At 37.1% G+C, this 12,203-nt stretch overlaps 1 protein-coding gene across 1 annotated transcript; it reads left to right on the top strand.

Annotated features, from left to right (window-relative positions):
- The first annotated feature begins 131 nt into the window (after positions 1–131).
- Positions 132–7,203, top strand: LOC139942927 (di-N-acetylchitobiase-like). Its single transcript, XM_071939749.1, has 7 exons — positions 132–328; positions 1,331–1,469; positions 1,989–2,191; positions 2,846–3,017; positions 3,780–3,877; positions 4,432–4,593; positions 6,090–7,203. Exons 1-7 carry the CDS (start codon positions 164–166, stop codon positions 6,288–6,290), a joined length of 1,140 nt encoding a protein of 379 aa, XP_071795850.1. The 5' UTR covers positions 132–163; the 3' UTR covers positions 6,291–7,203.
- The last annotated feature ends 5,000 nt before the right edge of the window (positions 7,204–12,203 follow it).

The raw sequence follows: 12,203 nt of genomic DNA, 5'->3' as shown, positions 1-12,203 counted from the left end.
TTGTTCTACGAGGGAATTCTGAGCACTAACTACACAATTATAAAGAGCAATGTTGTAGTCTGTTGCTACTGCTACGCAAAAACCACTATAAGCACGACAGGTTACCATACAAGGTGTTTATTTTCCATAACAAAGCGTAAAAACTGCAGGAGTCCTTTATGAAATGGAGGTGTTTAACTTTGTTTTTGCTACTTTCTTGATGTTGTTTATTGGCAGTTCTTCAGATGAAGTTACAAGGGGTGGTAGGAGAGAGGCAACGACAAGTACTGCATGTCCGTGCTCCGACCCGGCGTTATGCAATGTGATATCAACGCCGCCGCGCAAAGAAGTAAATGAATTATTGTAGGACACGTACGTACGGGGTTACAAATTTTGAAAAAGGAGTATAGCGCCCAAGTAACTGGGTATATGCACTCATCTTCTGGCGTTGGACAAAAAATATGCTTTTTTACATGATGACCTAGCTATTAGTAATAGGTCATCATGTACATCATCTTGAAACTTTTTTCCCTGCACGCGTTTTGTTTTCACATGGAGTTTTCTTTTGAAATTGAAGTGAATCCCGCCAAAACTAGGCCCACCTATAGGGCATAGGGGTGTGTGGGGGGTGGGGGGGGGGGAGGAGGGTAGCCATGTTCTTTGTTCTCAAGGTAAGTTTTGGGGGCGGGTCACAATCCACTCGAGTTTGTACATCGTGACCAACAATATAGGTTATAGTGGATAGCGGAAGCCTAATTTCTATAGTTCTACACTCTAATAACTAAAGAGTTGAATCCAACACTTGCATTAGTTCGGTGAGTGACTACACTTTGAAAGTGTTGGATCCAGCGTTTTGTATGTTAAATCTAGCATTTTAAATTTTTGATCCAACGCAAACAGGGTTAATTCAACAATTTAAGTGTTACGTCAACCTGATCCAACAATTCAAAGGAAACAGGTTGAAGTAACACTTAAATTGTTGAATTAACCCTTTTTGCGTTGGATCAAACATTTAAAATGCTAGGTTTAACATACAAAACGCTGGATCCAACACTTTCAAAGTGTAGTCACTCACCGAACTAATGCAAGTGTTGGGTTCAACTCTTTAGTTTTTAGAGTGTACGAGTAATGTTATTTTAATAAATAAACAAAATTCAAGTAGCCTAAAATGTGTTTTTATAATTCAAAATTGTGCTGCGTGGACAGTTTTTTAATAAAGCATTTAATATAATCTTTCTATACATTAGTTTTACTCTTCATAGCTAATAAAGGTAAAGGCACACACTTCGGCGGTAATCCAGAGCCTGTACGTATTTTGAATGCAACTTTACAATATTTTCTTTTGGGGTAGGTTTTTGCTTTTTGGATCGGCGGGAGCACTTGGAAACATTTCGACTGGACACAACTAACAACAATCGTTATGTTCAATCGACATGATCCAAAGCTGATGTGCTTCGCTCACTCTAAGGGGGTCAGAGTTGTAAGTATGGGTAAGTAATAAATGTTCAAGGTTCATTTATTTTCATAATATCAAATGAAAATGTTTCACATAGGTAAGAAGACAAAATTGGTAATGAATGGAGAGCGGTTGATAGTACAAAACATGAAAACGGCTTCATCCGAAGATGTAGTTTTTGAGCCAAGGGGTTTTCTCACTCAGGCCTTCTTCTATGCATAATCTGAAAGTACAGTTGTGCATGCAACAATTAAGGGTGGTTTGTTTTGTCATTCTTTCAAATTTCACCGACCAATATTGAGTCAAGATTTCCCCAGGTTTGTTATTATTTTTAACGAAGTGTTGGGATACACTAATTGTGAGAATACTGGTCTTTGACAATTACCGAACGTATCCAGCAGTCCTAACTTAGAATGGGTTCAGTGCGTCCTAACCTCTATACGGAACTCCTAAGTCCTAAGATTAATCCTAAGTTGGGAAAAGTTTGATGAAATCGACAGGCTCTGTGTCTTTGTGAGTAAGTTTTTTTCTAACTTTCTTTGAACAACTCCAGGTGTTTTACCAGCAGCTTCTCTCTCTAGCATCTCAGCTCGTTCTAATTGGATCATGGATCGTGTCAATGACGTCATTGGAGAACACTTGGATGGCATTAACATCGACATTGAGTATCCACTCAAACAATCAGAAGCTCATTTATTGACGGATTTTATGTCTGAGCTGACGAAAACTTTCCATTTATCCATTCCAAACTCACAGGTAAATTGTTTTATTTTTCCGGTCTAAAGGTTTTGGCAAATAGTTTGTGTACGACACAAAACACAAAAGTTTATATATTTATATAATAAAGATAATGGACACGTTTGGTATTGTCACAGACCATCATACTCACTTTGTGTATCCAAACATTTGCATAAAATAGGAATTAACCGTTTGGGCTCAATTGGTCATCGAAGTTGCAAAAGATTTATACAAGAAAAAACATCTGAGTTGTTGCACAAAATGTGTGCGCTTTCAGATATAATAGAATACTTTAGCTGAAGTCTTATTATTGAGAGAAAATTACCTTATTCTGAAAAACTACGTTACTTCAGAGGGAGCCATTTCTCGCAATATTTTAGACTTAACAGCTCTCCAATGGTCGTTACAAAGTATAAGTTTTATTTGTTTATAAAAAATTACCAATAGTGTTTTAGTACCTTTAAAGGGTCTGGGTACTTTTTGTACGAAACAAAAAAGACAAATATTCATAGATTTACATTAAACTTTAATTCAAAATGGAAACGTATATACTGCGCGCAACGCATCAGCCAATGATAGCTCTCCATTGACAACCACACTGAGTGACCCATTTGTGCCTGTGACGTCATTGGCATTGTCTCTATTTTTCCCCTGTTATATTTCTCTCCTCAGGTTACCTTTGATGTCGCTTGGTCTCCAAACTGCGTTGATGACCGTTGCTATGACTACAAGGGTATAGCCGAGTCATGTGACTTTGTTTTTATAATGGCTTACTCTGAGCAGAGCCAGATATACGGACCGTGTATTGCTATGGCTAATGCTCCGTACAACAAAACTATCAAAGGTAAATAATATTATTGTAAGTTATCACACAAGCGGAAGTGGAATACAGAAAAATATAGCTCTACAGCATCCCACAGTCGATGATATGAAACTATTCTCATGAAGACGAGCAAGGTATACCAGCTCTTTTCAGAGCCAACATTCAATCAAAAGAGAATTACACATGGTTGTACCCGCAACTATTTATTTTGAGTTCCTTTTTATGATAGGAAACACACGTACATGCAATGAAAGTCAAAACATGATAGAAACGAAAGGAAAGAACGAGTCATCAGCAGAGCTGTATTGCAGTTAGACTTGATTCAAGTCCCGTACTCGTGCGAATGGTGTCAACTATGTTCAGGTACATGTTTGTATGGATTAAATGTTGATTGATTGATAGAACTATAATATCACACAGTATCTGTAACGGAGCGGCACAGGTTAGAGTATCCCAAGCTTTCTGTCTAAGCGATGGGACTGAAAATAAAAGAACTCCACGGGATTGCGACTGAAGGCAAGTCTATTTGCAGTGTAGGCCTACACGACTCTTGCTTTTTTTCTTTCTACATATCGCCCTCATGTGTATAGTGGTAGTGCAATCATTTTTTGCAACACGATTATCTTGGCGACGAAGACAGATTTCTAACGTGTATAATTGTTTCTTTCTTATGTCGTTGTTGTTTGGGTGTTTGTTTTTTGGGTTGTTTGTTTGTTTGTTTGTTTGTTTGTTTGTTTTTTGCTTTTTGTTTGTTTGTTTATTTGTTTGTTGTTATTACTTCAGGGATCAGAGGATATCTTGATGTTGGAATATCTCCTGACAAGCTGGTGTTGGGAGTGTCTTGGGGTGGACTGGATTACGTCTGCCAAAACATGTCAAAGGTATTGCTTTTTTACACTTGGCATGTTTAGACAAAGTGAAGAATTGGTAGTTATAAGAAAGTTCGAAGTACATTTGACATTGACTATTAAATGCTGATCTATAACAGAGCGATCATTTTCAAACGATATTGACTTAATCGTGTTCAGCAATTTTGCGATTTTCTTCTGAACTGTCCGCGGGAATTCCCGTGAGACAGCGGACCAGTCTATGTTGTAAAAAATCCAGCGGGTAAACGACCTTGTCCTGGCCGCTCTTAGTGTTTCTCAAGAGTATCTCTATAGAAGTCAGGGATAATTGGATTGAGACAGTTTCTAACTGGTAGTGGGTGCGTTCGTTTATAGCTTCCCTGGGTCGCCCCCGGTGTGTGGTGTTTTTTTTTTTTTTTTTTTTTTTCCCCAGGACGAACGTGGGTTATTGTCTGCACACGTTTGTCCTGGAAAAAAAAACCACGCCACACACCGGGGTCGACCCGGGGAACCTAAACGAACGCATCCAATGTTACGCACTAAATGGTTACAATACCAAACATGGAGTTCTGGTTTCGTACTCACAGGATAACGTATGTTCCATCATGCATGTACCTTTCCGAGGTGCACCCTGCAGTGACGTCCCATCCAAAGGACGGTCATATGCATTTATGATGTCCCATCTCAAAATATCAACATCAGGCAGACTGTACAATGCGACATACGCATCGCCATATTTCAACTACAAGGTAAGTAAGTGGGTTCAAAGGTCAAAGGTTACACACATAGACCCTTTTTAAAACAACGGCTTCGGCTTGAGGCTCCGTTCTCACGTCTGAAACTAAATAGTGCAGTTCGCTTTCGTATGTTCGATGGCCACATGCTTATAAACAGAGTACATTCTGAAGTCCCAAATATCCTGCTTTTTTTTTGGCTTTTTTTTTAATTGCTTCTAACTATTTGTGTGACGTTACTCTATTGTTGGAAGTGTAGACTATTTTAACGAATCTACACTACAACGCTACACTACACTGCAATAATGCAACCCCAGAACATACATGACATCCCATTAATACAATTAACTAGTTAATAATAATTGCACAGTGGTTTAAGACCCAGACATCAGGTCCGATTTTGTTTTCTGAGATAACTACATATCTTTGGTGACTTGAACAAGAAGAACTAATTTGTTGAAGAATATTTATTTTTTTGAAATTTATTACCTTGGTTTTTTAAGGAATTGTAGTTCGTATATTGTGACATACGTTTATATTCAGCAAAAATCACAAACCCTTGTTTTACAAAAAAATACCTGGGTAGGCATATAAAAATTGTTTGAGAAAACAAATATTGTTTTTAAATTACCTGTATAAGTGACCTTTCGCACTATAGAAAATTAAATACGGACCGAAGTTTTGATGATACGGCAAAAATGCTTTGAAAATCTTCGACTAAAATGTCAAAAAATGCTACTTATAAAAAAAAATAACCGCCACACATCTTTAAAATAAGCCATTAAGGGCCTGGACGAAATGCTAAAAATATGTGATAAATTAGTAAAGTAACTATTCGTTGTGGCTAGAAATTCACGGTTAATTAGCGAAAATGAGTTTTTACTCCTGAAAATGAGATTTTTCAAAAAAGCAATTGTTTACATCTCAAAGTTAAGGAAAATAAACGTTCAATATAAAACGTTGGATATTTTCCCAATCGGCCACCAACGGCCAACATATTTTTGGGTTTTTTTTTCCATAAAAATGATAGAGTGACTACTTAGCTTTGAAAATAAAATAGCGCCGAAATCCCGCAAGATCGCCCTCACTCCCCAAAACTAAGTTTTCAGAACGCTGTTTTTAACCAAAAACATCGTGTACATTAACACAAAAGATTACACACAAAAGATATAGCGCCCTCTGTTGACTTCAAAACCAAATTATAAAAATTGTCACAATAATTCGTGAATCACGACACGGATCGATAAATTGTGGATTATTTTAATGGACAACCACGTTTTATCTACCTAAAGATGACATTGAGACATGCTTGAGATATTATAAAGGTATTTTTACCGATTATAAAGGTATTTTGACCGATTATTGTACAGAAACTTGTCGATGTCGGGGTTACATAGGGTTTTAAACCACTGTGAATTGTGGATTTTCTGAGGTCAATTGAAGTAGGTCTGCCGAACTTTATGGTGCTAAGTACACTGTTTACTAATGGTATGTTTTGTTTGTACAAATAGATCCACTCGAAAGGACAAATAAGACAGGCGTGGTATGATGACCCGGATTCACTTACCCTTCGCTATGAGTACGCTAAAAGGACGAAACTACGTGGAGTAGGGATATGGAATGCAGATAGCCTGGACTACAGTCAGGACCCAGAAGCAAAGAAAGACACCAAAGCAATGTGGGATGCAGTCAAATACTTTTTAAAGAACTGAATGCGCTGGGGCTTTGGCTATAAGTTCACAGATTTACAAATAACTTACAGGGTTTACAGAAGGTAGTGGTGAAATACTTCTCTTGAAATATTATCCCATAAAATGCTTTACTTTTTGAGAAAACAGTAAAACAATATCAATTCTCGTTAACGAGAATTACGGATTTATTTTAAACACATGTCATGACACGGCGAAACGCGCGGATACAAGGGTGGGTTTTCCCGTTATTTTCTCCCGACTCCGATGACCGATTAAGCCCAAATTTTCACAGGTTTGTTATTTGATATAGAAGTTGTGATACACGAAGTGTGGGCCTTGGACAATACTGTTTACCGAAAGGGTCTAATGGCTTTAAAAATGTGAGGCTTCTTGTTTACCAGTTAATGAAATAACACGGTCAGTACTATTATACGCCTTGCATGGCAACTGAAATAATACCCTTGGAAATCTCAGTTTTCGTCACACACAGGGGTGTCACCTGATGGGAATAGTTATGTCCAGGTTTTCTTGTCATTGAATAGTTTAATTCTCCTCCAGTAAAAGGTAGTTTCAGTAATATTTTGTTCGCGAAATGGAATATAAAATAAGTATCCCGAACACCCGATAAATCTACAAAAGAAAGACAGTTCTCTAAGAACAAACTCTACATGGCAAGTAGATACACACATTGTGTAACCGCAGACCAAATAAATATACATTGATACCCCACCATGCAATGCCTAAAATCCTATATAAAATAAGTTGTTTCTATAAATTTGTTTCTATATTTTTGTATTTGGTTTTTTACCTAGTGAGTTTAACAAAAGCAATAAAATACATTTTGAATTTATCATTTGGTTTAGTACAATTGCATCAAGTTTCAATTATTATAAAGAACATTTTGGTGATTTGAGTTTTTTTGAATATCTTTGAAATAAACGTACTTTAAAGAAACATTCTCAGAGAGAAGATGTTTGCTATCGTATTTCTTGCAGTGGCGGCTGCTGAGTGTATCGTAACCTGCTGGGCCATATCTCATAGCGCTGCAAAACGGTATATTTTTGCGCTTTTTACTGCAGCAGTAAAGTATTTCCTAGGTGAAAACGTATTTCACAGGTTAGCGAGAAAATTAGGCGGCCATCTTGCGCGTTCACCATGAATTTACATTGTGACGTCATTCATGTTCGTGCATGCAGTACGCACCGGAAGGTTAGCATGCCTTTCAGTGGGTGAACGATAAGCAGCATTAAGCCCGGTTCATACTTCCTGCGAATGCGAATGCGAAGCGAATTTGACGTGAATGGGACGTCACACACTCCTTTTGCAGCGATTATCGCAAGGGAGTAGAGCAGAGGGCAACTGCTGCGAATTGTTCGTTGCGAATGTGTGACGTCAAGATTCGCTTCGCATTCGCATTCGCAGGTTGTATTCAATGGAAATCGTACAGTTATAAGCACATCGACCGCAAAGCAGCGCTAAGAATATGTGCAGTGGAGGGTACTTAATCGGTCTGAGTCATTGTTAATCATTTTTGACAAAATTTTCCGTCTAAAAAAAATGTGTTTCTCTTTCTTTGTCCAAAAGCCTACCTAACAGCGCTAGATAGGGCGAGTCAAAAAGAAGTTGACCGGGTTTGGTGCTGGTTTACAAAATTAACGAATGTCACTCAAAAGTTCAGTAATGGCGGTTGCATACCCTTTGCTACTCAGATGATTAGATTCAGTCCAAGCAACATTATATGAATTAAAGCTACAAACATGAGTGCTTTCAAAAAACAGGCATTACTTTTTTTTTAGCTATGATAAAATATTGTTTCATTCATTTCGCGAAATTTAAAAAGTTGAAAAATGAAAAAGCACTACTATATAAAAAGATTAGTTAAACTTACAATACTTTAAAAAGGTGTCCATGGGAAAAACACTTACAATTATATCATATCAGGGGTCGGTCCCGCAAAGAGTCAGGACCAGTCCCTTTAAGACTAGATCAGCAGGAAAGAATGCTTGTTTATTTATGTGGCGTCACTGTGGTTTTGAGTGTTTGTTTGTTTTTTTTTTTGTTTTTTTTTAATCATAAATATCGGTCAAGTTCTTGTTGACTTCACCCTACGCTATCTCCAGTTATCATGACCACACTATGCACACTCGAGCAAAACAAAACTAACCTACGTCACACATACTCAGCTTTTTTATTTGGTGAACTTTCTTTATTCTGCACTTAGAGGCACTGGACACTATTGGTAATTTCTCAAAATAGTTGTAAGCATAACAGCTTACTTGGTAACGAGCAAAAGAGAGCTGTTGTTATAGTAGTGTGAGAAACGGCTTCCACTGAAGTATTTTATATCCAGTAACATTTATTTTTAAAGGCAGTGGACACTATTGGTAATTATTCAAAATAATTGTAAGCATAACAGCTTACTTTGTAACGAGCAATAGAGAGCTGTTGTTATAGTAGTGTGAGAAACGGCTTCCACTGATGTATTTTATATCCAGTAACATTTATTTTTAAAGGCAGTGGACACTATTGGTAATTATTCAAAATAATTGTAAGCATAACAGCTTACTTTGTAACGAGCAATAGAGAGCTGTTGTTATAGTAGTGTGAGAAACGGCTTCCACTGAAGTATTTTATATCCAGTAACATTTATTTTTAAAGGCAGTGGACACTATTGGTAATTATTCAAAATAATTGTAAGCATAACAGCTTACTTTGTAACGAGCAATAGAGAGCTGTTGTTATAGTAGTGTGAGAAACGGCTTCCACTGAAGTATTTTATATCCAGTAACATTTATTTTTAAAGGCAGTGGACACTATTGGTAATTACTCAAAATAATTGTAAGCAGAACAGCTTACTTGGTATCGAGCAATAGAGAGCTGTTGTTTATAGTAGTGTGAGATACGGCTTCCACTGAAGTATTATATTAAATTATTCAGTAATTTATTTAAATGCTGTTATTCATTACAATAATGCCCATAATTATTTTGAAATTACCCAAGTAATACAGTAGCATGAGATATGAAATATAGTTTGTGAACAAAGTTTTTGAGAAGGAAGTAATATCTCACTAAAATATTTGAATTGAATTTGAGACCTCGGCTAGGGTTTCGAATTCAAGCATATCATGAAAGCACACAACTTGTGCGACAAGGGCATTTTTTGTTCCATTATTCTCTCGCAACCTCAACGACAATTGAGTTCAAATGTTCACAGGTTTGTTATTTTGTGCGTAAGTTGGTATACACCAAGTGAGAAGATTGGTCTTGAACAATTACCAAATATGACACATTTGGTAGTTGTTAAAGGCAGTGTACCTTATTGATAATTGTCAAAGACTAGCCTTCACAGTTGGTGTTTCTCAACATATGCATAAAATAACAAACCTGTGAAAATTTGAGCTCAATCGGTCATCGAACTTGCGAGATAAGAATGGAAGAAAAAACACCCTTGTCTCACGAAGTTGTGTGCGTTTAGATGGTTGATTTCGAGACCTCAAGTTCTAAAATTGAGGTCTTGAAATCAAATTCGTGGAAAATTACTTCCTTCTCGAAAACTATGGCACTTCAGAGGGAGCCGTTTCTCACAATGTTTTATACCATCAACCTCTCCCCCATTACTCGTCACCAAGAAAGGTTTTATGCTAATAATTATTTTGAGTAATTACCAGTAATGTCCAGTGCCTTTAAAAACACTTTGTGGCCTTTGTGTTTCCAGCATACAGTGGCTGCTGAGTGAACAACATTAAACCTTGAAAATGCATATAAATAATTCTCACAACCCAAACAAAATAACACATGTCATTTTATAAAAGGGTTTCGCTGTGACCCAATTGCAAATGTAATGGGGCGTTGCAAACATTGAAATACCAAGGGTGAACAAACTTTTCAAACGAAGGCCAAACTTAAGGCGTTGCAGTATTTCAGTGATGTTGCATATTGAATAATATATAATATTATAATTTATTTATAATACATTGTCCTCGCCACTTCACTCTTATTGGTTCATAGCCACCAATATTGTTTCTGAAATAGAAACTTTGATTGACTGGTATTTTCCATCTTCTTTCTGGATCCTTCCCTTAATCCCTTTCCCCCTCTCTTTTTCTATAAATGGATATGTATTTGTTTGTATTAATATTTTTAATTTTTTTTTTTTTATAATAGATGTTAAATTTGCATCGGGGATAAAGAATATTAATATTTTGGTTTTTACCCATACACCGATGTGTGTTAGCACTGTATACTCAGTACTTTCCCGAGTCCTGTGAAAAAAAAAATGTACTTGTTTCATGCCTCTGAAGAAAGTCCGGTTTGGATCGAAAGCTAAGGCCACCTACCCTATTCATTATATATATATAATATATATATATACCGAATATTATATGCCGAATAATGTTTTTTTTAAACCCTGACGTAGAAGGTCGTTTGCGAAAAAAATGTCGCGCCGTGCAAACAGAACGCTGTCGTACATTATACTCTCTAAAAACTAAAGAGATGAATCCAGCACTTCATTCGTTGATTGCCTACTCTTTGAAAGTGTTGGATCCAACATTTTGTTTGTTAAATCTAGCATTTATTTAAGTTTTTGATCCAACGCAAAAGGGGTTAATTCTGCTGAATTGTTGGATCAGCTTTTTAAAAGTTAAACTGGCACTTAAATTGTTGACCGAATACTTTGAAACGCTTGATTTAACATATAAAATGCAGGATTCAACACTTTCAAAGTGTAGTCACTCACCGAACTCATGCAAGTGTTGGATTCAACTCTTTAGTTTTTAGGGTGTACAGAACACACGATCGACCTTTTTGTTGCAGCCGTTATTTTCAGGGCGGGCATAGTCGATTGACTATATGCCCCGGGCATATTATACAAATATTGACTGCTTCGAGTGTTATGGTTAAAACTATGACTCCCAAGGTGATCCCCGGAGCGTTCTATTTTCCCGAGGCAAAGCCGAGGGAAAATAGAACGCTACGGGGATCACCTTGGGAGTCATAGTTTTTAACCATTGCACGAGTAAAAGCAGTCAATATTTGTTTTATAACACCCCAAACATTTCTAAATACTGTACTACTATTATTAAGGTACAGACCTGAATGCTACAATCCACGGACGACGCGAATACAGATTGCAAACACTTTTACTTACTGTACTGCATGTAGTGTCGTGCAATCCGAAATGGTTACAGACTATTAATTTATCATCCTCGTACACGCAACGGACGTCTGGGTACTGCACGCCGTGTGCTAGTCTTCGGACTAGCGCATGGCAAACCGACGCACTATCACACGGCCGTCGTCTAGCAAAACTAAGACATGTCATGTGACGCGCTCTTAACCAATGAGCAAGCAGAATACTTGCAAGGGGTGTCATAAAAATAACTATGACGGCATCTTGATAGAAAAGGGGGAGGGGGGCACAGCTAATTAAATTACTCAATTTTTAACCAATCAGATTTGAGTATAATATACAAATAATGACTGCTTCGAGTGCTAAAGTTAGAACTACAAAATCGGAGTGAATGGAATAGTGTTTTCAGGGGAAGGAAAATGGCTCCCTCTGAAGTATGTAATTCAAACATACATAGACTTCAGGCCTGAAGCCTGAAAGCACACACATTGCACCAGTGGTGTTTTTCCTTTCATCATTTCTCTCGCAACTTCAATGACCACTATTGGGTCAACATTATTTTTCACAGTTTTAAAATTGTCTGCATATTATGTTGGGATACACCAAGTGAGTATACAGGTCTTTGACAATAATTACCATAAGTGTCCATTGCCTCTAACAGAAGCACACTGCGTATTTTAAGTGATATTTTTTTGAACGCTTACAAAGGAACATTAGTCACGTACGTGACCTTTGACCTAGATTATAGCAACTTGTTAAAAGCGTTATTAATAATATTTAACTTCGAAAACAAACGGCCCTCT

The sequence above is a fragment of the Asterias amurensis genome, chromosome 10 (assembly GCF_032118995.1).
Source record: "Asterias amurensis chromosome 10, ASM3211899v1".
NCBI lineage: Eukaryota > Metazoa > Echinodermata > Asteroidea > Forcipulatida > Asteriidae > Asterias > Asterias amurensis.
Note: the sequence above shows the minus strand (reverse complement) of the source record. Positions and strands in the feature narration are given on the sequence as shown.